This window comes from Dermacentor albipictus, chromosome 7, assembly GCF_038994185.2.
Source record: "Dermacentor albipictus isolate Rhodes 1998 colony chromosome 7, USDA_Dalb.pri_finalv2, whole genome shotgun sequence".
Taxonomy (NCBI): Eukaryota; Metazoa; Arthropoda; class Arachnida; order Ixodida; family Ixodidae; genus Dermacentor; species Dermacentor albipictus.
This window is the reverse complement of record NC_091827.1, coordinates 128,748,334-128,776,086: the sequence shown is the minus strand read 5'-3', so window position 1 is coordinate 128,776,086 and position 27,753 is coordinate 128,748,334. Positions and strand designations below refer to the sequence as shown.

At 47.2% G+C, this 27,753-nt stretch overlaps 1 protein-coding gene across 2 annotated transcripts in view; it reads right to left on the bottom strand.

Annotated features, from left to right (window-relative positions):
- Syx5 (syntaxin 5) overlaps positions 1 to 27,753 on the bottom strand; it is a 292,245-nt gene that overhangs the window by 233,404 nt on the left and 31,088 nt on the right. The window contains exon 3 of one of the 2 annotated variants that reach the window (XM_065424230.2): positions 18,473 to 18,673. In XM_065424230.2, coding sequence (XP_065280302.2) covers positions 18,473 to 18,673 — 201 coding nt within the window. Of the gene's footprint in view, positions 1 to 18,472; positions 18,690 to 27,753 lie in introns of both variants that reach the window. The other variant, XM_065424229.2, reaches the window with a different exon arrangement.

The following is a 27,753-nucleotide window of genomic DNA, read 5'->3' as shown; positions in this document are numbered from 1 at the left end:
CCCTTTATTTAATGCATTTAGTACCCACTTGAGCCACAGCAGAACCTCATGTACTTGCCAGTTAATGCATACTATTCACTTCTTTTCAAATGTTCATCATACTCCTTGGTTGCAGTCTCGCACTCCTGCGGCCAACCAATTCTGCACGAGACACGCCATGTGTGAGCTACGCATGGCACGCGTACGCATGAATCTGTGGCCATTGCAGAAGCCTAGCCTCCGAGCAGTGTCACGCACAATCTCAGACTAGTAATCTTGGAGGCCATGGCGGAGCGACCTAGTGAGATCACATTGCCTGCGAGAGTGCTCTCACGAGATCCTGCATGACACTGTCACCGGCAAGAGCACTACCTACTGAACTCCAGACCTGCACAGATGTCCCTTGCCCAGCACGCCTAGTCTAGTTCAACTATTTTGCCACTTTGGACAGAACGTACAGACAGAGTGGTGCTAGTTATAACCTGTTCACTGTAGTCTGCATCCACAATCTATTCCTACGCTTCTGCTGCAATTTCAGCAGGCACAAGGCGCTTTTATTCTGGGTGAATTAATTAACAAATATAAAAAAACAAAATATGCAAATGTTTTGCGTTTGAATAGTGAGATTAAAGGAGAAGAAGCGGTACAAAAAAAAACAATGAGCACAGGTGGCAGCTGCAATGCTAGACTGCAACTTTCCTTTTTCTAGCCTCTGTGAGAGACTGAAAAATTTGTTTTAAGAGATTCATAGGATAAACTATCTTTCTTGAGTTTATTACAGATAACCTAATGTAAAAGGTTAGATTAGGATTTATTGCTGTGCGCTGTATGAAAGGCAGAGGATATGGTCAAATTTCTCACAAGTAATTCCTGCACCCGTTTATGCATGAAATCCATTGAGTCTGTTTCAAGGAAAGGTGAGCATTTTTTCATACTGTTTGATGTCTAGCCTAGGTGAGCTGAAAGCTTGCAAAAGGGATTCCAGTGCTTTAAAACGTGCTGCACTGCAGACCTTGCGTCATACTCTTTCCAAACTGCAAAGCTACCTTTTCTGCATGGTATGCTGGCAGCATAATGGTGATGCGAAAGGTACGTACACAGTAAAGCTATATGCGCAATTCTCTTTTTGAACCCGCGACACACTCACGGGCAACTTTTAAGAGTTCAAAGTAGTGGTAATCGTCTGTTGTCGAACGTTACAGTGGTTTCCACTTTCTAAAAAGCGCAGGAGCGAACTTTTTGATGTAAACAATGAAACTGGTGCGAACATTACGAGCTCTATAAACAATGCGACTTCACGTGCAAGAGCTGTGCGGTTTGTTGCTGTGTGAAAAAGGTGATAGGAGTGGCTATTTAACGCTATTTTAGAGAGCAGTGGACTGCACGCACCGACATTTTTCATGGTTCGGACAGTCTACTTTTGGAGCGAAGTGACCAAACAAAGCCTTGTGACATCAATGCGAATGTGTTCGCAAAAATCATAAACTATACAAGCAGTTTGTCACAACACAACAGCCGCCATTCTAATCACAACGCCACCCCAGTCAGCCATAGAGTAGTCGACGAACAGGTCGTAAAGGTGACACCAACGGCCAACGGTTGAACGAGAGCGGGCGCAGGCAACTCCCATAGAAGTCAGTTATTTGTGCAGGTCTGGAGTTCGAATAGGTTGTGGGCAAAAGCATCATGGAAACCACGAAGTGTCCACATGTGTGTAGTTGTTTTGTTCACCGATCGCACGTGAGCTGAACTTCGCAAGAGTGACCTGCGGATGCTGAGTGACCGTGACAGGACATTCGCCTGAACTTCGCGACAATGTTCTGTGGACACTTCGTGATCGTGACAGGACCGTGCACTGTCAAACAGGCAAGTCTCGCATGATAAGCATCAAAGAAAAAATGGAGATCATCAATACCATCCAACATGGAGCAAGAAGTCCGTGTTGTCACGGGGGAAAGGCCTGCCACTGGCTACTGTTTGTGGCACTTGACAGCGAGAGAGAAGGTGCCGAGTGGTGCATTGTCCAACCTCAAGTGTTGTTTAAAAGGCTCAAGTTACCCTCCAGATATCGAGGAGGCTTTGGTGCATTGGCTAAATAATGCGAAGGCAAAAAAGTTGCCTGTAACAGAACCCCTCCTTAGCAAAAAGGCACAGTGCTTAGCCATACAGATGGGCCCCTTCAGTTTTGTTTGCAGCAGTGGCTGGCTGGCTAGATTTAAGACAGTACAATTTAACTACAAAGGTTGTTTCTGGTGAAGGTGCAGCAGCAAACAAAAGCTGCACGAAGGACTGGGCCAGCGGCAAGCTGCAAATTATTTTGCGAGAGTATTCCCTGGAAGACACATGCAACATAGATGAATCGTCACATTAAGATGTTGCCGAACCCAACTTTTAGGAAGAATCATGCACAGGTAGAAAACAAGAAATGATAGAATATTGGTTGCATTTGCGATGAACATGGCATGGATGGAGAAGCTGCCGCTCCTCGTTATGGGCAGGAAAGAGGTATACATATATAGCATGAAAAAACTATAGATTGTAATGATGGGGTGCCTATATTTAAAGATGAGTTGATGAAAAGGTGCCGTGCCAACACCCAGCTGCTGACAAGCGCACTTCATTCTCCTTTTCCTCTATTCTTGCTGTAGCTTTAGCGTAACACTCCTCCCTTCACAGACGAAGGCCGCTGGGCAAGTAACTAACTGTTACATCCACTCGGAGTCACAGGGATGACAGAGTTTCAGGCAGGCGACGTGAACAAGCTGCGTCTTCTTAGACTGGTAGCCATTAAAAACGAGATGAGCAATCGAATAGGTCTCATCACTTAGGCGATTGGTGATGATGAACGGCCCGGTGTAACGAGCCAGGAATTTCTGGCACAGGCCGCACTTGCGAAGTAGTGACCAAAGCCATACTATGTTCTCTTTGTCATACAACATATTGTTATGGCGTGAATTGCAGCTGCTCTTGGAGCAGTCCTGGGATGCCAATGTACAGAGCTGAGCTATGAGGTGTGCTTCCTTAGCGTGGCAGAGAGTCTGGGCAATAGAAGAGTCCGCATGAGCAGTAAAAGGTAGAATGGTGTCAAGGAAGCTGCGGGGTGGTCTGACACGATGATAGAAAGTACTGTAGCCAGCAGTTTCATGCTTTGCAGTGTTGTAGACGTATGTGATAAAAGGCAAGATATCCCAATTTTTGTGCCTGGAATCGACGTACATCAAAAGCATGTTGGTCAAACTTCTGTTAGTGCACTCAATGAGACAATTTGTCTGCGGGTGATACGAGTTTGCGTGGCGAAACTGGCAAGCACAAAGATGCAACAGCTCTTCAACTACGTCGGCCATGAACTGACGACCACGACCACTCACAATAACATGAAGGGGTCCATGACGCAGTATAATGGAGGACAGGAGGAAGCTCGAAACATCAAGAGCCGTGGCCATTGGCATCGCTGCAGTTTCAGCATAACATGTCAGATGGTCGACGCAGACTATAATAAAACGGTTGTTTATTGAGTGCGGGAATGGGCTAAGAAGGTCCACTCTAACCATTTCGAAAGGAGATGGTGGCACCACAGGGTGATGGAGTCTGACCGGAGCAGTATTAGGGCGCTTAAATTGCTGGCACTTGTTACAAATGGCCACACGCTTTTCTGAATCCCATCGCATACTAGTCCAGTAGAATCGGCCCTGAATGCGGTGGTACATTCTAGTAAAACCTAGGTACCCAGCGGTCAAGTCGTCGTGCATAGCACAGAGCACGTGAGTGCTCAAATTCTTAGGGACCACTAAGAGGAGGCAGGCACTATCAGCTGCATAATTCTTCTTGTAGAGCCGGCCATCTTGGATGACAAAGCCATTTTTACCTGTTGGTTGAGCAGCTGAGGCGAAGAGGGCATCCAGGCTGCGGTCATCATGGTGGTCTTTCCGGAAAGTGGCCAGGTCGGGAAAAAGAATGTTGTCGATGGCGGCCAGAAACTCACCGAAATTGTCACCTCACCGTCACATGCACTTGTTGGTAGAGGGAGCCTCAAAAGACAGTCGGCGTTTGCATGCTGTTGGCCACTCTTGTAACGGACTGCAAAGTCAAATTCCTGCAAATGTAGCGCCCATCGAGCAAGGCGGCCAGACGGGTCACGGAGACCAACCAAAACCAATAGTGAATGGTGATCAGTAATGATCGTGAAGCGGCACCCGTAGAGATATGGGTGGAACTTGTGGACTGCAAAGACGACAGCGAGCCACTCTTGCTCAGTGATGGTGTTTTTCTGTTCGGCCTTGCTGAACGAACAGCTGGCATAAGCAATGGCATACTCGGCGACACCAAAACGCTGGATGAGGACGGCACCGAGGCCGATTCCACTCGCGTCGGTGTGCAGTTCTGTTGCGGCAGAGGGGTCAAAATGGCGAAGTATGGGTCTGGAAGAGAGCAGGAACTTCAGTTAACGAAACGAGGAATTGCAATCTGCTGTCCAGGTGAAAGGGTTATCCTTGCGCAGCAATGAAGTCAGAGGGTAGGCAGTATCGGCAAAGTTGGGCACAAAACGTCGGAGGTACGGGCAAAGACCCAAGAAGCACCTCAGCTCGTGTTGCGACTGCGGTTTTAAAGCCGCTAACTGCAGCAACTTTCTGTGGGTCTGGTTGCACCCCCTGCTTGTCTACTAAATGTCCAAGTACTAGCGCCTCTCGTTGGCCAAAGTGACATCTCTTAGAGTTGAGGGTAAGGGCAGCTTGTTCAAGGCAGGTCAAAACAACGTCCAGTCGGTGGTAGTGCCCTGCAAAAGTGCAGCCAAAAATTACGACGTCATCGCATACACATCGTAACACAAACAAACCTCCCATTTCAGGCCGTGCAGTATTGTATCCATAAACCTTTCAAATGTTGCAGGTGCGTTGTACAAACCGAACGTCATGACGTTGAATTCAAACAAGCTGTCTGGAGTCACAAAAGTGGTTTTCTCTTTATTAGCTGAATGCATGGGTATCTGCCAGTCGCCCGATCGTAGGTCTACAGATGAAAAATAGGATATGGAATGAAGGCAGTCAATAAGGTAATTGATCCTGGGAGGTGGCTACACATCCTTTTTCATCCCCAAATCGAGACACCAGTAGTCGACACAAAACCTCCAGGGCCCATCTTTCTTTTTTACAAGGATGACTGGCGCCGCCCAAGGGCTAGAGGAATCTTGGATGACACCCTTAGCTAGCATGTTGTTGACCTGCTGAGCGATGACCTTGTGCTCTGAGGTGGACACGTGCCAATCCTGTGGCGAGCCCACATAGTTGGAATGCGAACTTTGTTAGCATTCTGCATGAAATCAAATAATGACGCATGCTTGCTAAAGTTGCTGACCAGTGCTTGACGCTTCTCTGAAAACAGTGACTTGCTGATCATTTTCAAAAAGGCGACAAGTCTTCAGGGACACTGTGGTCAGCCCCGTGCTCTCGGGATTCGTGTGACATGTCGTCAGTTAAGGCGCCTATGCTGAGACCAGTATCGACTTCAAAAGAGGCAAGTGGCATACCGCTGGGTAGCACAGTAGACTGGAAGGCTAAATTTGACACCAAGAGTGTAGTTGTTCCGCAGGGCAACTCGAACTCTAGATAAGGAGCATGCTGGTAGGACAGCATCTTCAATGGCGGCAAGAGCGCGTGAACAGGTAGCAGGTTGGTTCGCAAGAGGAGAAAGGAAAAGCTTGCCAGTACTGCCGTCAACAGTGGCACTGCACTGTTGTAGGAAATCGAGGCCAAGAATTACGTTGTGAGTGGATTGAGCAAGTAGTGCAAATTCGGCTTGATACACGTTATCGGAGAAACAAACGTTCGCGGTGCACACTCCAATAAGTCAGAGCAACTCTTCACTCACAGCACGAAATGCATTAGCATTATCCCAGCGAAACATCACTTCATGGCCCAGTTGGGTTTTGAAATCCAGGCTGATAACGGAGACACTCGCTCCTGTGTCCACTAAGGCCAACGTACCAACATTGTCCACTAAAACACGAATCTTGTTATGACACATGATGACTGGCAGAGGCATAGGGGCATGTACTTCATGATGACTGGCGACCTCCCTCCATTGGTCACACCACCTAGTTTCCCGGCGGCGGTGACGTGAGACGTCGTCATGGAGATGGAGGCCTGCACTGGCGTGAAGGCGGCGGCGTCAAGCTCCACACAGTAGCTGGTGAGTCGCTACAGTAATTCGCCTGGTGGTTTGTCCTGCTATCCAAGTCAGAAGGCCAGCGTGTCCCATTGCCGTGCCGATTGCTACGCCGATAAAAAGTGCATGGTCGCTTATGGGACGGGGGTGACGTGTGACGGTGATGAGGACAAAATCTGGCGACATGACTGCGAAGACCGCATTGGAAGCAGATGGGGCGCTAACGGGATGTGCCAAAATTGTCAGTACAACATGGACCGCTTATAACGTAGGTAGCGGGAGTCGGGAAAATCCACATTATAAGCGGTACTGCACTATATCGAATGCGCCACTTTTAGACCCTTATTCACATGCAAATATAGTCAACCCACCTTTTATTATGTATTTTACAACTTAACGCGCAGTAAAGCACCAGAATTGGACACTAAACAGAACGTTTTATTTTTCTTCATCAATGAAAAAATGCCGTTATCTTCGTCTGGCGCTGAGCCTTCACCGCATTATGCACCATCTTCAACAGCGATCAGACGCTGGGAAGCTTTCTCGCTCAAGCCCTTCTGCACGCAGTACACCCTGAGCTTGCTTATGTAATCTAGTGCATCTCTGTGCGAAAGTTCCGGTGTGCTGTCTCCTTCGTCGTCGTCATCGTCCGATACACTGTCATCGCGATCACGCACTGCTGCTACAATTGCTTCGTCTGAGTCTGCTTCTTCGCAGACAAAGTCATCGCAATCCTCGTTCACGAAGCCTTCGAATGTGTCGTCCTGTCCAACAATGTTCTTTTTTCACCAGATCCGACCACACATCATCCGGGTTGAGGACTTTGTCGACATCGTCGCCACGGTGGCTATCGCCACGGTGGCTATCAGGATTGCTGACCACGGCGTTGCGCACAAATCGCGCCTTTGCGAAACACTTGGCAATGGTTGATGCTTTTATCTGCCACCAAGAGGCCGTGATCATGTGGATAGCACTCCGCAGGTTTACCTTCACTGCTTCGTCTCGCTGAAGGTTATCAGCACTCTTTCGCATATGCGTCTTTTATGATGCGCTTTCACTACAACGATTACGCCTTGGTCCATCGGCTGGCTCTTGGCTGTGGTATTTGCGGGCAAGAACTTGAGGCTCACTGCACTGAGCTTTAAACTTACATGATGGGCACTGCAATTGTCAAGAACTAGGACAACTTGTCGCTTTTCTGACGCTATGTCCTCGTCAAATTTTTTAAGCCAAGTTGCAAATAGCTCCCGAGTCATCCATGACTTTCTGTTGGCCTTATATGTAATCGGTAGGCACTCTCTTTTTTTTTGAAACAGCGCGGCCGCGCTGACCTTCCGATCACAAATAAGCACCTCTTGTCACTGCCATCCATATTGGCGCAGAACAGAATGGTAAACCATTCGAGCCTTTCTTTTTTTTCTTTTTTTTTGAAACAGCGCGGCCGCGCTGACCTTCCGATCACAAATAAGCACCTCTTGTCACTGCCATCCATATTGGCGCAGAACAGAATGGTAAACCATTCGAGCCATTCGAGCCTTTCTCCTTCGAAGCCTTTCTACCGGAGCAGCGTTCGTGGGACAGTGCGAGTGTGCAGTTTGGGAGCAAATTGTAAAACACGCCAGCCTCATTTGCATTGTAAATGTCCCGCTCCGCGTACTTCGCCAGCATGGTCTCCATGTTTATACTGAGCCAGGCCTGAACAGTAGAATCATCAACGTGTGCGCTCTCCCCAGAGATAACACGGCAGCTTATTCCGTGCCAGTCCTTAAATCGCTGAATCCACCCATTTAATATGTTGAAACTATCGTGGCCCAACAAGTTTGCAAATGACCTGGCCTTTGCTTGTAGAATCGGACCACTCACGGGCACATTCTGGGCTCGCACCTCGCAGAACCACTTGAATAAAGCGGCGTCGACATCTTCATACTTTGATGAACGTATCCGCTTCCTTTCAAGTGATCCACAATTTTCTTGCAGTTGCTGTTGCACCTCGTCCCAGTTCTTCCAAATTGCTGACACTGTTGTTTCGGCAATGCCGTACTTCTGCGCGACGGAAACCTTCTTTAGGCCACTTTCGACCTCTTTTATATTACTTTGTTTCGTCTCCAGGGATAAAGCTTGCCGTTTTCTTGAGTTGGAAGGATCAGGCGCCATGGCAACTTAGCCCAGCGCGACACAAACGCAAGAGAAGGAAACACGTTTTCCAGCAGCTAGGCCTACGACGCTGGCAGCACACTTCGGTATCACAAGACGATGACTTGCGCGCACCCACACAGGAGAAAAGGCAGGAGAGTGGCGCATGTGCAAAGCCAGCCTGTCAACCAGCCACCGCCAGCAAATGGACTTCCCCAACGTTTCCCCTTCTCTCCCACAGAGTGGGACCCACCCAGTTACGACGGCGGCGCGGGTGCTCGGTCTGGCTTGGCCCCGCCCTCACGGCGCTGCACAAAGAAAAGCAAAAGATAAGGCCGCTAGTTGCGCTTCTTTCTTCGCACGCTGTACAGTCTCTCTCTCTCCTCTATTTTTCTCCCCTCTTGCGATGGCTTTCGTGGCTTTCTTCTCCCTTCTTGTAGAGGGTGCGGGCATTGTAGTGCCGGAGGGTGCTTTCCCTTCTCTTCGGAGAAACCGCATTATAACCGGTCTTCCGTCGTGCGCGACCGCGCACTAAGCGGTATGCTGACACATTAAACTCTATGGGAGGCGTACTGGTGGTCACATAAAGCCGCATTATAAGCGGTCCCGCACTATAGGCGGTTACGTTATAAATGGTCTATGCTGTAGCAGGATAACTGGCACGGCTGTTCAACTCTTGAGAATCTGCAGGTGGTCTGGGTGAGTAACTGTTGTGGAACTGATAACTGGGATGCGTGTTCATAGTAGGGTTTGACACTCTTGAACAAGGAGCGAAGTTGTAGGCATCTACAGAGGCGGCGTTGATGGACGTCTCACGGCAGTCGCAGTGAGAAACAGGCTCATGAGCCGGCGGAGTCGAGAGGGAAGCCACCTCACGTCGGTCAAGCTCTTCGCGCACCCCTTGCCGAATAACTGACACAAGGTCGGATGGAGCTGGCACCACATCAACACTGGCAACGTTAGTTATGTTGTAGGGGCGGCCGAACTTCGGTGTGATACGCTGAGCTTTCAAGGCTTCAAATCTACGGCAGTGCCGAAGGACGTCACTTACGGAGTTCAGACTGTCTTTGTCAATGAGAAACTGGTACACGTCCTCGATGATCCCGTTTAAAAGATGATCAACTTTGTTCTCTTCTGTCATCTGAGGGTCCAGGGCCCTGCACAACTTAAGCACTTCTTTGATGTACATCGTGCAGATTTCGCCGGGAACTTGGGCTCACTGCATTAGGGTTTGCTCTGCACGCTTCTTTTTAGCTGCCGGATCTCCGAAGCACTTCCTGATTTCGTATACGAACTTTTCCCACGTCGTCATGCTTTCGTTGTGGTTTTCAAGCCCCACAGACACGGTTCCCTTGAGGAAGAAGGCAACGTTGTTAAGTTGGGCAGTGGCGTTCCAGCCATTGAACCGACTTGCACGTTGGTAAAAGCTGAGCCACCCGTCCACGTCTTCCCCAGCTTTTCCGGCGAAGGTTTGTGGTTCGATGCAGGGCTGCCATGGGTACCTGGAAAAAGGTGGCGGGTTGTCGCCATCGGAAGCCATCTGCGGTGGCAGGCCGGCAATTCGGGGACTTCGGCAAAGCTCCACGGTTGCTATTTCGAGGTTGCTATTCCATGGATTTTGAGGTTGCTACCGACATGCTCCACATCAAATGTCATGTAAAACATGGCAGTGCTTTCACCAAAGCAGTACTCTGTAATGATACATGTCACTCAGAAGTAAAATGGAAGTAATTTATGTTATCAGAATGTTCAATTTACCCTAAGCTTAATGTTTGTGCTCCATTCCTAGCTACTACTCCACAGAAGTGGCAAAAATAGGCTGCATCCAGAAATGTGGACAGCGTGACTGAAGAGGATGCGAGCTATTTCTATCAACTGATAGCAAGCTCATTGGTATGAGGCCTGAACTTTGCTACTGAAGTACTAAAGCGCCAAACAGATGACACAAGAAGAGACACGGACGAGCGCTTACTAACAACTGATGCTTTATTGTCAGAAACACACAATATATACACAAATCTGGCAGCGCCACTCACACGTTGTCAAAAATCACATGGTAACCAGGCAAAAGGCGATAAAACGATTGTGAAAGATGACAATCGCGACAATGACACGTGGTGTATAAGGCCAAAGGACCATAAATGATGATGGTTACGCGATACACAAAACACTGCCGCAAGCTGACGCATCCCAGGCCCTTCCTTTACATACTGTGCCAGCGAACCATCAAAACTTCTGTATAAAAGTAAAATGTCTTTTTTAGAAGCCCTTAGTTAGAACTGAGCATGTTGCTGCACCGCCTGCGCTTGGTGAAAAATCTTAATCTTTTAGTTTTTAATGGGCTACTCCCTTACGGCGATGTTTTGTGTATCACGTAATAATTATCATTTACGGTGCTTTGGCCCTATACACCATGTGTCAGTGTCGCGATCGTCATCTTTTACAATCGTTTTATAGCCTTTTGCCTGGTTACCATGCGATTTCCAACAAGCGAGTTACGCAGCCAGATTTGCGTATATATTGTGTGTTTCTGACAATAAAGCATCAGTTGTTAGTAAGCGCTCATCTGTGTCTCTTCTTGTGTCGTCTGTTTGGCGCTTTTTAGTACTTTAGTAATATGCACTAACTAGCCCAATAAAAAGTTTTGCTGAACTCTGCCACAAATGAGATTCTTTCTCAACAGCTCGTGAGTCAACATCAATTGTCCTGACATATTCTCAGCCCGTGCAGAACGCCTCAGTGTTGCATTTCACTGCTTTAAAGAGTTTATTTTGGTTTGGATAAAAGACACCTGCATCTCGGCATCAGCCAACACTGTTTTTTTGAGCTCAAGCTCCTTGAAAGATATGGCGGCACGCTTCCTTTCCTGTTCACTTCTAAATGCATAGGTACTTTCTGTTCTCGTCCTCCTTCCACCGCGCTTTCGTCCCACGAGCTATCTGAAGGATTCTCTTGGTCAGTTTTACATTCAACGTCCGATTTTTCAGACTACCTAGAGGCCGAGAAAATATCAGAAAAATCGGGCAGTTCGAAAAAATGAATGCGTCTTTTACTGCCATTAAGAACTCAAAACGCCACATGCACATATGAAAAGGCCTGCCATTACACTTATTAGGCATATCGGTGCTCGTGCTGTGACATGGGATGGCAGCTAGACGCGTGTACATTTAAGAAATACATACTGTGCCCCGTGACAATTGCCCCTTCCCATGCTTGTTATGCTTCACCGCAACACTTTAGTGTATGCTTCGCCGCGTAACATTGCTGCATTAAGGCGAAGCTGATTTTCGAGACCCGGCATTATGCAACGCGTTATACTTTCCGAGATTCGAAGCTAATCGCAAGGGCCACCAAGGCGGAGTCGGTGCCATTGCTGACAGTGGTGAATTCTTTCAATAAAAAACACGGCACTGAACGGCAAGCTTAATAGAGAACGTTGAAGCACCGGCCTAGCGTTTGCCACGGTAGTGGCTACGGCTGCCAGCAGATATGCATGCGCCAGCGCCGGTTCAAGGCGGCGAGATAACCAAAACGGCGGTATTGGGTTTGATTAATGCTGTTTAGGACCTGCGGCCACGGCGAAAAATCGGGAGAAACGGACGGCGAAGGGTTCTTTCGCCCGAAATTTCAGCTGTTCTTATACACTGACTTTATGGCATACATGGTGGTGCCACGAAGTCGTCCGAATTATTGGGCGTCCGGAAAGTTGGTCGTTGGTTGTACACTGGAAAGTCCTCCAGCCGACAACACAGCATCAAAATGTGATTCGTTACGACCTTTCTGTTACCCAAGCCAGCACTACCACAACTTTCGTTCGCTTTCAATAAAATTACAGCTAATTTTCATGATAGAGGCACAAATTCCCGAAGTTATCCGTGAATGTTTCCACACTATTCAAAATCCCCGAGATTTCCCAGTTGGTAGACACCCTGATAAAATTTATTGATGACATTCCATTCCAAGTGAGGCAGAAGAGAAGAAGAGCTAATTACTAGATCTATCAATGAATAACTCTTGTGTTGGACGCTGTAATAGGTCGGCTCCATCTTATTAAACTGGCAAGCACTTGAGGTCAGAAGAAAATTTTCAATGAATCAACCTCTCGCGTCGCATCACGAGTCTCCCCACATCGTGGTATGAGCATTAAGATCACCCACGAGTATGTAGAGGTCCGGAAGCTGATCAATGAGGTTATAGAAATCACTTTTGCTGAGATGATAGTTAGGGGGTATGTGTAGAGAACACACGGAGACCAGTTTATTGAAAAGGATTGCCCGAACTGACACTGCCTCAAGGGGTGTCTGAAGGGCAACATGTTGACAAGCTACAGAATTGTCAGCAACTATTGCTACAGTGCCGGAGGCATTAGCCACGTCTCTGTCTCTTCACAAGATGGTGTAGTTGCGAAGAAAGTTAGTGTTTGTAGGTTTAAGTGTGTCTCTTGAGCACACAGCAACTTAGGATTATGTTTCTGTAGGGGTTCTCTAATATTGCCAAGGTTATGAATGAGTCCTCTAACATTTCATTGTAGTATTTGTGTCTCCATTATGATAAAATTGTTTTGTGCTGTGTGTTTAAGAGACAAAGTTAGCTCATGGACCATTTCCAAGTGCTGTGACGCGAGTTTTGTCTTTTTTGGAATGATCGCAAGAATCTCACCACTCCTTAGGCGCTGGTGGCACCGTTTGGCTGGTGGTTGTGCCTATCGCCTCTTGCGAGGCGCTGGTCGGAAGAGCACTGAAGCTTGACTGCTTGACAGTTCTTGCACTGAAGCACTGCTTGACCTGAAGGCCTCAACACATCGGAAGAGACATCGGCTTCGAGGTCGATGGTCCGTTCTGCTGAGGTGGTGGAGCAGCGCTAGTTGCAGACGCCAAGGAAGCAGATGGCATCACCACCAGCTCACTGCGTGTGGACCAGACAGCCACTGGGAGCCGTTGTGGCACTGCCCCCTAAAGCACCACTTCAGCAAAGCTGTTTGCTGGCAGGTATGCCACCCACCATGAGCATCTTCAAACATTATATTTTACGTTACTTTGATTGTGACTATTCCTTTTTCTTTCTTCCAAGACAGGCATGACCGCGAGTATGCGGCATGCTCACCATCACAGTTCACACAGTGTGGAGCGTTTTTGCATGTTTCAGAGGCATGGTCACCGGAACTACATTCTGCACATGTCTGCCAGCCTATGCAGTTCTGGGAACTGTGGCTGAGACACTAGCATTTGAAGCAACAAAGAGGATTTCAGAGGCATGGTCACCAGAACTACATTCTGCACATGTCTGCCAGCCTCTGCAGTTCTGGGAACTGTGGCTGAGACACTAGCATTTGAAGCAACGAAGAGGATTTGAAACGCATGGCCTAACCTGTAGCTTTACACAGCCAGCCTCGAGTGTCTCAGGCAGGATGCTTGAACAAAAAGTGAGTACTAGATGCTTCATTTTTATCTCCTTGCCATCGTGCCTTAGCATAATTCTTTTGACTTTGATCACGTTTTGGTCACTCCAGCCTTTCAACAGTTCAGCTTCTGTCAGCTCCATCAGGTCATCATCGGAGACAACACCACGGCTGGTGTTCATAGTTCGGTGTGCGGATACTGTCACTGGGATTTCCCCGAATGACAGTACTTTAGGAAGATTTTCAAGCTGTTTCGTATTGCGGAGTTCCAAAAGGAGATAACCACCAGCCATTTTCGATGCTTTGTAGCCTGCACCAAGAGCTTCAGTGAGACACTTCGACACAAGGAAAGGACAAATCATTTTCATGGTCTTTTCAGGTTTGTCAGACTGGATGACATGGAATCTGGAGAAATTTTTCGATTTGTTGCCAAGAAATTGAAAAATGTTTTCAGTGTGCCCTTGTTTCTGAGGGCGATCAGGGAGTGGGGGGAAAGAGCTTGCCATAGATGCATGTTTAATTTTCAGCAGTAAAGCCAGCCCCCCACCGTGGAGTCCTATAAGGGGGTGCTGCTGGGCCTGTAAAAACAGGTCCTGCAAATGCCAGCTGTACATTACCGCTATAACCAAATATGACATAACCTAGGTTGGCTATTCACACAAGGTTACCCCTTGCTGCCAGGAAAAATTGGAAGTAAGAGGGAGCCAGGAGAACACAGGAAAGATGGAAAGTGAGAGAAAGACGAAGGTTGGAGGGAGAGAGAAACAAGAAAAGGCAGCTGCCAATTTCTCCTGAGTGGGTCAGTCCGGGGATGCCGTCTGCATGAAGCCGAGGCCAAAGGGGTATGTTGCCACCGCCAAGGTGCCGTCAAGGTCTGAACACAAGGCATTGGCTGAACTCCAGGGCCCCCTTTTCCCCGGATATGGCTAAGCTACGCATGGTTTAGATGTGGGAGGGTCCAGCCTTCATGTGCTCAGGTATGTGATGTTGCAATACACCAAACGCATGCTGACACAGACGCTCCCGTGGGGTTCATTGCTGCTCGTGGCGCTATTTCTGAGCTGCTACTCTGCTCGTACTAAACTTATATTTGTTTGCTGCATCCACTATGGCAGCAATGCAGACTTTAACAAAACTGTAATGACGACTGTGATTGTGCCGACCACAGGGTTTATTGTGCTTGCAACCAGCAGGTGAATTGTACGTCACCGTTTTTTGAGCCCACAAGATCACGTGTCCAGTGGGTTACAACAGCGCTTCCTCTAACTAGATGCCTGCAATGTGGGCCAAAAACCGCCTGCCCTTCCCTCTCCCTTTTACACTTGCCCATTTGGTATGGTTACTGCAGCTGCCTCATGGAAGACGCTTGCAACACACTGGAAGCTGCGCTGCCAGTAAAACTCGAGCAGATGACAGCACATTATGATCTATGTGTAACTACACAAAATTCACACTATTTCCTCATTCACTCAGCTACCACCGTATGTTTTGCTCAGTAATGTGCCAATGACTTATGTTTACCAGTGACTTCCGGTGTACCGCAAGGATCTGTTCTTGGACCACTACTCTGCTTAATATACATTAACGACGTACCCCTGCACATGTCTTGCAACGTTCGTTTGTTCACAGACGACTGCGTCATTTATCGAACAATTACTAGCACATCTAATCAAGACTTACTTAAGGAGGACATTAACTATTTACAGCAATGGTGCGACCGGCGGTTAATGGAACTTAATCCTAAGAAATGCAACTTGATGGTATTTTCACGTCAGCACGACCCATTTCCTTACCAGTACACAATAACATTCCCGTGTGTGCTGCGCCGTCTTACAAGTACCTAGGTGTTACTATATATAACGACTTATCCTGGCATACACACGTCAGTAACATCATTTCATCTGCTAACAAATCACTGGGTTTTCTCAAGCGTCATCTAAAACGCGCCCCCAAACCTGTTAAACTACTGGCCTACCAGTCAATAGTCCGACCGAAACTGCAATATGCATCCGCCATATGGAATCCGCACCAAACATATCTATTTAATGCACTCGAGGCCATTCAAAACCGCGCCGCAAGGTTCATCCATTCTAATTATTCATATGACGTGAGCATATCTTACTTAAAGAAAGGATTGAATTTACTTCCCCTTTGTACGCGTTGGCGCACTGGAACCCTTTCACTTTTCCATAAGTTTTATCACAGCTCACTTAATCAACCACTGTACATCCTCCCCGCAGCCCAAACATCTCAGCGTACACGCCACACTTTTCAAGCCGGCCGCCCTCACATGCGCACTGTTAACTTTTCCGCCTCATTCTTTTGCCATGCCGCTACAGATTGGAACAATCTGCCCCACCAAATCTCTGCCATCATTTGCCCTTGTACGTTCATGGAGAGAGTCACTGCGCACTTTTTACAATGAAAATGACTTGTGTTACCAGAATTATATGCTCGTGCAACTTTAGTTTGTATTACTTAAGTCTATGTATTTATGCTGACGTATGTAACAATTTAGCACATGCAGCTTTTTGTTGTTGTTTGCGTGTTCAGTTATGTATTATGCAAATTATGTACTAATGTATTCCCACCCCTTATGTAATACCCCCATCAAGGGGTCTTTAAGGTAATAAAATGAAATGAAATGAAATGAAATTGCTGCATGCCACAATGCTCATTTAGTCAGCAAACAAGTCACCCGGGCATGCCTTTTGAAGACCTTCCAACAGCAGTTTGCGTAACCAGTGGCTACAGCAATTTTGAATAAGGATTAGGTGCCATCAAGTTACCCCATAGTGCTCTGTAGTGTGCAATCAGGAGCACCACCAATTCAAGCACCAGCTCGTGGTCACGGCTCGCAAACACGGCAAGGTACCTCCAAGGGAAAGGAAGCGATGTCCAGGCAGCTAGTTAAAAAGGGCGCTGGTTGCAACTGCTGCAGTACAATGCTAGTTTCTTATGGTTTTTGGAAAAGCATTTTGAGTAACACTAAAATCAAACATATTTACCAATGCTATCATTAATTATGTGTCACATTGGAGCACCTACGGTTTCATTCAGTGATTATGACGCACAGACATCTAAGGTCAAAACAAATAAAGGTCAAGAAAAATGGTTTTGCTGTCAGTGGACCTTTAACCACTTTGCTACCAAAAAAATAATGTAGGTATGAAAATGAGTAACTGTGTTCAAAGCTTAATTACTCTGGAGCTGTTAGAACTTCGCTGTGTTTCTCATTGCACCTGCAGCTTCGCCAAGCTGGGAAAGAGAGCTGAGAGAGTGAAACCAGAGTACAAAAATAGCATCGCGCAACATAGCGATGCGGCGAGAGTGGGTGGAGCCTAGCAGAGAAGAAGGAGCGGAGTACACGCGAGCGAGAAGCGTGGCCCATATGCGTGCTCTCTCCTGTGCCGGGCGAGGCAGGAGGGTGAGGCAAAGGAAGAGGGGAGTTCTCCGGCAGCTGCTAGGGTGCCTCAATGTCCTCTTTGCCTGCCGCTCCATACAGAGTGAAGACAACCATAGTGTCTACTACGACGTTGGCCATGCGAACCACGGACACCGTAGTAGATGCCTTTGGCAGACGCCGTAAGGACATGTTGCCAGCACTCGCGTGTCTTGTGTGTGGTTTGGCCCTACTTTACTGGCCTTTTCCCAGCTCCAATGATCTCTGGTGTTTGCGATAGCAGAGCCCCGAAATTTTTTTCACACTATTTCAGAAGCTCACAGAAAAAAAATTAGTGCCATACAAATCATTTTGGAGCCAAAAAGCTGTGTCCACTAAAGAGGACACTAGTTGTGAACACATCTGAGTTGCTCGCGTTAAGTATCGAGCATCGAGTTAAGGTATGGCACCCTCCTTAAGAATATGGCAAATCAGTTCTGTGGAATCCCGCACAGTGGAGGAAGGTCCATGAAAGGGAAATCGTCATCCAACTGAATGTAGTAATCCCTGCCCAAGACAAATTTTTCTTCCACTGTGAAGCTTTCTTTCCGAGAAACACGCATGGGTTCCCTTTGTAGCTTCGTGCTACAATTCGGGTGGATGACGATTTTCACTTTCACCTCCTTTAGAAGCAAGTTAAACCATGCAGGCTGACAAACTGGCATGGTTTGAATGCCTCGAAACTTTTTTCTGTGGCATACTTGGCTTTAGAAAAAGTGCCCACAAATGTGAACGCTGTTAGCAAACAGGAAGATTTGTGAGAATGCTCGCAGCCATTTCCTTTTATTCTTAATAGGTGCCACAGCCGAGGTGCAGGCTGAGAAAGGTGTGCAAAATTTTAGTGCCTCGCCACTTTTCGCTCAGGAGCACCTGGCTTTAGAAAATGCATCCACAAATCTTCGCACTTGGAGCGAAGAAGTTAAAGTTGGTCACGGTGATGATATCTCCACTTTACTGCGAGATGAAATTCTTCCTAACCATGACACAGCTCCACCTACTCGGCAGGTGCAGCACCATTGTTTTCATCTTTGTGAAAAGCTGGCACCATGCGGTAATAAAACCCTGTACAATGCTTTCGAGAAACAGGCTGCACAGTCATCAGGAAAGATTGCACAGGCATACTCCTGGCTACAGACATGAAAAGCATGAATAACTCTGGTTTTCACACTTATCAGCATGCTTGTGACAATGGAACTATCAAAGTTTTTTGCATTTTGAGATGACTGAGAAGTGCTAATGGAAGAGAAGCCTTATGCACCCACTTGTGCACTCAAGTGACAGAAACTTTCGTAACACAACAATTAAACAACAGGGGGCATTTTACAATGCCTATAGAGGTGCTCTAGTTTAGTACTCACCATGGTTCCCTGCATCAGCTTCGCGGCCGACTTGAACTCAGCTGTACGGTCACGACTTGTCATTGTCGAGACGAAGGTGGCAGCACACGCGGACACAGGGAGGGCAAAGCTGTCCTCGTGGTCTGTGCGTGAGACAGTGCGTCTACGGCGTGCTATCATTTGGGTCCAGCTGGGGGCATCCTCAAGGAGTGGAGGCCAGCACTGCACAAAGCAGGCCCTGCACTTATTGCAAACTACATGTTGCCAAGCGCCAGTCAAGCTGTAGTCTTTAAAGAGTCACTCATGTGTCATTCAAAGTGGGTGGAATATGAACCACGTCGCTGGCATCTCCGACAAGCAAAAGGTGAGTGAGGCTGCTCGAGTTGACACCAACAGGCACCACCCACTTACTATCCTGGCAAAGTATTCTTGCAAGATGCAATTTCCACGTATATTTGCCAGAAAGATTTCGGTAAACAGCACAGCAAAAAAAAGGTTCACATTTCACACCCGAGCCACAACACCAGTATGTTAGTGTGACATCACCAAGTTTCTTTTTTAATTTATTAAATTATGGGGTTTTAAGTGCCAAAACCCTGATATGATAATGAGGCATAGCATAGTGGGGATTAATTTTGGCTCCTTCAACCTAAACATGCGTTTTGCCCCATCGAAATCAGGCCGCCTTGGCCAGGATTGCACCCGTAACTTTGATCTCAGCAGCAAGATGCCAAAGCAACTAGATTACTATGCTGGCAGGAGATGAACTTTCTTGCTACAAACTTTTTACAGCATGTTTGACTTTACCTCCTTTAGAATGCTACGTAATGCTTGTTCATTAGTAAACTATCAACTAGCTTCAAGCAAGACTCCAAATTTGTGACATCAGAGGAGAAAGTGTGGAAACTTCAACTTATTTTCTTTCATGGCAAACAGTCTTGAGTAGCTGCACGCTTTTCATTTCACAGAAACCAAGTAGTTAGCCTTCCGCTTCACTATTTGTGTCATGCCCATAACACAGAAGCAAAGCAAGGGATGTCACCTCCGAGGCTCTTCCACAAAGAATGCTACACTAGATTAAATTTGAGTGTCCCACTATATCACTGGTGTACGTTGGCGTAAAAGCTTGCAGAGGACACAATTGTCACTGCACGATCTGCAGATCTGCACAACGCACTTAACCATTTGCAATGTCCAAACCATCTGAGAGGGCACAGACTGCAGCTGATGGAGCCACATACACGTGCATCAGGGATGGAAGCAGCCAAGGAAGCTTTAGAGCAGGTCTGGAGCATGAATTGTCCATTTTGGAGCAGTAAGTATGAATTTTGGAGCAGCTTGGTAGAAGTCAATATGAGTGAAGTACAGGCATATGAAGAAAAAGTATTCCTCATTTTAGTTTACAGAACACTATTAGGCTATGGTAGACTAGTGCTGCAGAAGCACGCAAGGCGAGCAAAATTCATGACAGGGAAAAATTCTCATCCACCTGACTGTAGCATGAAGCTACAGAGGAGACCCATACAGGTTCCTCAGCAACCACCATTACAGTATATACTGTTTGTGCCTACCAAATGTGGCCAAGAAGAAAATATCCATGAGCTTTCTACAAACAGCGCTCAGTGCTGTTTCATACTTGGTTCATACTGCGTTCATACAGCGTTCAGCGTTTCATGCAGCGTTCATACAGCGTTTTGCATACAGCGTTTCATACAGCGTTCATACTTGGTTTCGGAGCCGGCAGAAGCAGCAAAAGCTTGACAAAATCCGCCAACCTAGGTGGCAAAACGGGCGAAAAACCAGGCAGCAAGTCCGATTGGTCTCAGACCGATTTTTCGTCACGCCGAAGCGGATGATGATGATATGTGGTGTTTAATGGCGCAAGGGCCAGGTTTGGCCAATGAGCGCCATGACAAGTGGTGATGTTGACGATGTAATATGGAGATGTGACTTGGCTGTAAAGTGGCCTAAAAATTGTCGCTGTAAAGTGCGTAAAATCTACGTGCTATAAAATTATGGCGATGACTAATGACGAATACTCTAAACACTAAAATCCATCGTAGAATAATGATGCAAGATATAAAATATATAAGATGGTAAAATTACTTTGAGCACTGCTGCCTCGCCTGAGCCCTTGAACCACAAGGGCCTAGAGGCATGTGCTATTCAAAATAATGATCACAGCGACATCCTCTGAAGAGAGGAAGCGCTACGAACATGTGGGGCTAAAAACATGCAAGACAACATCTTTCAGAAAACTTAAGACTGCGTTAGTATCAAATAGAGGTTCCGGGCCGAGTAACATAACAGGATGAAGGGGGATGCGCTGCCGGTATGCTAAGGGAAAATGCTTCTTTCTTTCATGTTCGGCTTCCCGACACTCCAGGAGGACGTGGAGGACGGTCAGCCTCTCCCCGCATCTACCACAGGTTGGAGGCTCGTTTCCCGTGAGTAAAAAGTTATGTGTTCCAAAAGTGTGTCCTATTCTTAGACGGCAGAATAGGACATCTGTCCGGCGGGATTTTGTTACAGGAGGCCAGAAACCTAATTGTGGCTTTATTACATGCAGTTTATTATTTATTTCTTCGTCCCACATGCGTTGCCAGTGGCTTCGTAGTTTCCTTCTTAAGAAAGGCTTCAGGTCTGTGACAGGGACCGAAGCAGTAGAATTACCTGCATGCAATGAGATTGATGTGGCCATCTGGTCGGCTAGAACGTTTCCATCGATGCCCCTATGTCCAGGCACCCAGCATATGATCACATGTTGGTTAGATATGTATGATTTGCACAGTGCGGAGTGAAGTTCAATAACTACTGGATTTTTATGATTACAGAAAGACATCAAGGCCTTCACAACACTGAGGGAGTCCGTATATATCACTGATTTCGGGAGTTTTGATTTGTTTATATGCTTTACGGCCGACAGCAGGGCATAGGCCTCAGCCGTAAAGATATTAGTTTCCGGGTGCAGTACGTCGGATTCTGAGAAGGATGGACCGACGGCTGCATAGGACACCCCGTCGTGTGACTTTGATGCGTCTGTGTAGAACTCCGTGCAGGAGTATTTGTGCTGGAGTTCCCGGAAATGCATCTTGATTTCAATCTCTGGAGCATGCTTTGTGACTTCCACGAAAGATATATCACAATGTATGAGCTGCCACTCCCAAGGAGGTAGCAGCTTGGCTGGATGCATTAGGCGAAGCTCGAGGAGTGGAACGTGCATTTCTTCACTAAGCTCCCTCACACGCAGCGAGAAAGGCTGTCTTACGGAGGGACGATTGCGAAAGAGTGTAGCATATGTCATGTCATGAATGGTATTAAAACAGGGATGTTGAGGATTTGAGTGGACTTTCAGAAAATATGTATGGCTGATATAAGTTCTCTGTAGATGGAGGGACCATTCATTTGATTCCGCGTATAAGCTTTGAATCGGGCTCGTTCTGAAAGCACCAGTGGCCAGACGGATTCCTAGATGGTGGACCGGATCTAGCATCTTTAGCGCGCTCGGGGCTGCAGAGTGATAGATCACGGCACCATAGTCTAGTCGTGATCGAATGAGGCTCTTATAGATATTCATTAAACACTTTCTGTCACTACCCCACGTAGTCTGGGATAGAAGTTTGATTATGTTCATTGTTTTCAGACATTTTTCTTTAAGATATTTAATGTGGGAGACGAAAGTGAGTCTGTAGTCAAGGATGACACCTAGGAATTTGTGCTCTTTGCTGATAGGTATTCGTTGTCCACACAGTTCTAAGGAAGGATCCGGAGCCAGGCCTCTCTTTCTTGTAAAGAGAACGCAAGAGCTTTTGTTAGGATTGATCTTAAATCCATTCTTGTCTGCCCACACTGAGACTTTATTCAGGCCATGCTGTACCTGTCTCTCGCAGACTGCGAGGTTACAAGATTTGAAAGCTATTTGAATGTCGTCCACGTAAACAGAGTAAAACATGGCGGGTGGTAAGGATGCACGAAGCGTGTTCATCTTCACGATAAAAAGCGTGCAGCTGAGCACGCCTCCTTGGGGTACGCCCGTTTCTTGGGTAAAAGGGCGTGAGAGTGCATTGCCGACTTTTACCCGGAAGGTACGATTTGACAGATAGCTTTTTATTATATTAAACATATTACCGTGGATGCCCATTTCTGACAAGTCTCTTAGGATTCCGTAACGCCACGTCGTATCGTACGCCTTCTCCATATCGAGGAATATGGATAAGAAGAATTGTTTGTGTACAAATGCGTCCCGGATATTTGCTTCTACACGTACAAGGTGGTCAGTTGTGGAGCGTCCTTCTCGGAAGCCGCACTGATAAGGATCAAGAATTTTGCTCTGTTCAAGGAAAAAGATGAGTCGCCGATTTATCATTTTTTCGAACACCTTACAAATGCAACTTGTGAGGGCTATCGGGCGGTAACTCGCCACTGAGGAAGGGTCTTTTCCTTGTTTCAAAACAGGGACCACAATGGCTTCCTTCCACGCAATTGGAAGGTGCCCTGCATCCCAGATGGTGTTGAAGAGTGTGAGTAGTGTGACTTTCGTATCATTGTGTAAATTTTTGAGCATTTCGTACATGATTCGATCCGATCCTGGTGCGGAGCTCTTGCATGCGCTCAAGGCAGCTCTCAATTCAGCAATACTAAAAGGACGGTTGTAAGGCTGATTTTCTCGATCTTTTGTTGTTAGTGGCTTACGTTCTTCTGTTTGTTTGTATTTGAGAAAGGGCTGTGTATAATTTGTTTCACTTGACACGCTCTCAAAATATTCCCCAAGTGAGTCTGCCTGGTCTTGCAGGGTATCGCCTTGTGTGTTTACCAGGGGGAGTGAATATGTTTCCCGCCCTCTAATCCTATTTACTCTGTTCCAAGCTTTGGCCTCATCCCTAAACGAGTTAATACTCGATAAAAACTTGTGCCAGCTTTCTCTTCTGGCCTGTCGGCGGGTTCGCCTGCCTTGGGATTTTACTTTTTTAAAGTTGACAAGATTCTCAGCGGTGGGAGAAGCTCGCAGCAACCCCCACGCCTTGTTCTGGTTCTTACGGGCGGTCCGACATTCACTGTTCCACCACGGTACACGTGGTTTGCATGCCAAACCACTTACTTCGGATATGCAATGTGATGCGGCATCTATTATGAATGCTGTAAGATAATCCACAGCAGCATCAATTTCTAAAGAAGATAGGTCAGCCCATGCGATGCTAGAGAGAGTTCGAAATTTCTGCCAGTCGGCTGTGTCTATCTTCCACCTAGGAGTTTGTGGAGGACATTCGTTTTCTTTAGATGTTCTTATCAGTATGGGGAAGTGGTCGCTCCCGTAAGGATTTTCCATAACTTCCCATTCGAGTTCAGGCAATATACACGGGGAAACTAGGCTGAGGTCAATTGATGAAAATGTTCTGTTGGCGAGAGAATAATATGTGGGTGCCTTCTTATTCAGCAGGCATACACCAGAAGAGAAGAGGAACTGTTCAACAAGACGACCTCGCGCATCTATACGAGAGTCGCCCCAAAGGCTGTTGTGCGCATTGAAATCCCCAAGTACAACGTACGGTTCTGGCAATTCATCTATGAAGGACTGAAATTCATGTTTCGTTAATTTGTAATGTGGGGGTATGTAAAGAGAGCTAATGGTGATGAGTTTGTTTAGGAGAACAGCTCGAACCGCCACTGCTTCGAGAGGCGTTTGTAGCTGTAAACGTTGACACGCAATGCTCTTATGGATAACAATGGCGACACCGCCCGATGATGCGACAGCATCATCGCGATCTTTGCGATAAGTTATGTACTGTCGGAGAAACTTTGTATGTTTGGATTTTAGGTGTGTTTCCTGTAAACACAGCACTTTTGGATTGTGTTTTTGAATGAGTTCCTGCATATCATCTAGGTTTCTAAGAAGACCTCTGATGTTCCATTGAATTATTTGTGTATCCATATTGGAAGTGAATAGGTGCTGTGTGTCAGGAAACGGATGTTATGCCTTAGATTACAGAGCTCTTTCGAGGCCCTGTAATCGAGGTTTTGCCCTTTCTGGAGCGTTCGAGGGAGCCTCGCCGCTCCTTGGGCGCTTGGTGCGCCTTGAGGCTAGGTGTAGTGTCCATTGCCTCTTGTGAGGCGCCGGACACATGCTCTTGCGAGCGAGTTTTCTGTGAGGGTCCTGCCTCGGAAGGCAAGATCCCTGCGCCCACCAGCCCGGAGGTCGATGAGGCTCCCTGAGGGATCTGGCTGCGCCGGCTGTTGCCAGCGCTGGATGGGGCCGGGGAGGTGGGGGTAGCCTCGGCTGCGCCCACCTTCGTGGTCGTTGGCCCCGCCTGTTGTGTTGGCGAAGCAGCGGTAGCTGCAGTCGCCGAGGGGGCGGATGGCGTCACTGCCGCCTCACTGGGTGTGGGTCGGACAGCCGCCGGAGGCCGTTGTGGCGCTGCCCCCTGACGCGCCACTTCGGCAAAGGTGTGCTTTGGCAGGAAAGATACCCGCCTGCGTGCTTCTTTGAAACTTATGTTTTCTTTTACTTTAATCGTGACTATTTCCTTTTCTTTCTTCCAAGATGGGCACGACCGCGAGTATGCAGCGTGCTCGCCTTCACAGTTTACGCAGTGGAGAGAGTTTTCACAAGATTCAGAAGTGTGCTCATTAGCACTGCATTTAGCGCAGGTTTGGCGGCCTCGGCAGCTCTGTGAGCTGTGACCAAAACGCTGGCATTTGAAACAACGCAGGGGATTCGGGATGTATGGCCGAACACGGAGCTTCATATACCCGGCCTCGATGGAGTCGGGCAGGACACTTGTGTTAAAAGTAAGTATCAGATGTTTGGTCTGTATTTCCTTGTTGTCACGCCTCATCTTAATTCGCTTAACGTTGATGACGTTCTGCTCACTGAAGCCCTCCAAGAGCTCAGCCTCAGTCAGCTCCAAGAGATCATCATCGGAGACCACGCCACGGGTGGTATTCATAGTTCGATGCGGAGTTACTGTCACTTTGGCGTCGCCAAATGATACTAGCTTGGGTAGGTTTTCATATTGCTTCAGGTTTCGGAGCTCCAAGAGGAGATCACCACTTGCCATTCTGGATACCTTGTAACCTGTACCAAGAACTTGGGTCAGAGACTTGGATACAAGAAATGGTGAGATTGCTCTTACGGGTTTGTTTGGTGTTTCGGAGTGGACTACGTGGAAGCGTGGAAAAGTTTCTTTTTGACGGGCGAAAAATTCTAAAACATCATCGGTGCGCCCCCTCTTCAGGGAGCGATCAGGTAGTTGGGGAAAGGAGGTAGCCATATGAGATTGTAATTTCGGCAGTAACGCCAGCCACCCACCGTGGAGTCCTACAAGGGGACGCTGCAGGCCTGTGAAACACAGCCTGCAAACGCCAGCTGTACATTACCACTATAACCAAATATGAAATAACCTAGGTTGGTTATTCACACAAGGTTAACCCTTGCTGCCTGGAAAAATCGGAAGTAAGCGGAAGCTAGGAGAAGACAGGAAAGATGAAAAGTAAGAGAAAGACGAAGGCTGGAGGGAGAGAGAGACAGGAAAAGGCAACTACCGATTTCCCCCGGGTGGGTCAGTCCGGGGGTGCCGTCTACGTGAAGCCGAGGCCAAAGGGGTGTGTTGCCTCCGCCGGGGGGCCTTAAAGGTCCGAACACCCAGCATCGGCTCAACCCCCAGGATCCCCTTTTCCCCGGACACGGCTAAGCCACGCACGGTTAAACGCGGGAGGGTCCAACCCTCGTGTGCTCGGGTACGTGGTGTCGCAACACACCAAACGCCTGCTGACGCAGGCGCCCCTGCGGGGCGCCGAAGCGGAAAGTTTTTTTCGCTTTACCAGAAGCTACACTAGCATCTAAACATCTAGTCGTAAAATTAAAAATCTTCCCTAGTTCATTGACAATTTTTAGGAAGAACAACAAGCTAAAAATACAACTATGTCTTCTTCCTCCTCCATGGTAGACGAAAGTTGCAATACGTGCTGCTGCGCAAAATGAAAACTCATAGAGTTTCTCACTATAACACCTAGAGAGAAATCTGGCGCCACCGTCTATGGGAGTTTCTTAAGGGGCGCCGTGCCATCATGAGAATGACGGTATATGTGTCTGCGAGGCATGTGTTGGCTGGTGTTGTAAGAGGCTTCATCTAAAACGTGGATATGGCTACACAAATAACGCGTTCTTAAAGTAAAATCTTCATAAAATGTTTCCATTCATGCAAATTACATCTTTACTCACCTACAATGCCTGTGGAAGGGAAGAAAAGCAAGAACAGATGACAAACTGTTTCAAAGCGAGCGCGAATCTTGTGGTCTGTCCTCCAACTTTAACGGCCCGGCCCGCTGATACTTCTCACGTATCACATGTAATAACAAGTTCTCATAGTTAAACAAAACATGTTTTTGTGTAATAATAAAGCAAAAACAGCTTTTTACGTGCAGTTGCAGTAGAAGATGAGTCATTGTGACAGACGTAACGGTGCTTGCCTCGCTCTTCGAGAACAATGCCAATCCGAAGTCACAGTATACCGGCATTCCCATGTACACCACAGTGCAGCAGCACCAGATTTCCCTCTAGGTAATACAGTGAGAAACTATGTGATAGCTTTTAATAACCGACGGGTCAATGAATGAACATACTACTGGAAATGGTGTGATGAACAGCGCCACCACATGGTCAAATGTACACACACTAGATGGATGTGGGAGAAAACGGCAGCGTTTTCCGCTGCAATGGCAAAACAAATGTGAACATCCTTGGACATGAGTGGAAAATAATTTTCACCCACTTCAGCCTTTCCACCCGCTTGCCGCTTCCCAAGTGTGAACTTAGCCTCACTATGTTCAAGGCTAGTGTTAATGCAAGTCGAGGTATTTTTTTTTTCATTGTGAACAAGCAAATAATATTTAACTTTAATGAACTAACATCTATTACCTTACTTATTCAATATGGTGTCAATGCAAAAGTTCTGGAAAAATGTTGTGGAATTACCGATAGCAGGGGACATAATGACCTAGGCCTTGTATGGTCCTTTTTTCCGACAAAAGAAAAAAAGAAGCCTGCGAAATTTTTTTCAAAATCCGCGTGACAATGAGCCCCTGCATATGTAATATAAGTGGTCCCTGACATAAACATTGTCATCCATGCACTTTGTATATTGTCATGTAGCAGTGACGGTGAAGAAGGCAGCAAAACTGTGATTAACGAAACTAGCATTTTATCAGGCGAACCTGTGCCCTCAAAGGCAGCCTACACTCAAAGAACAATGATACCAGCGGCTGAAGTGCGTCGGCTTTTATACATCAGTCGTCGAATGTTCCAG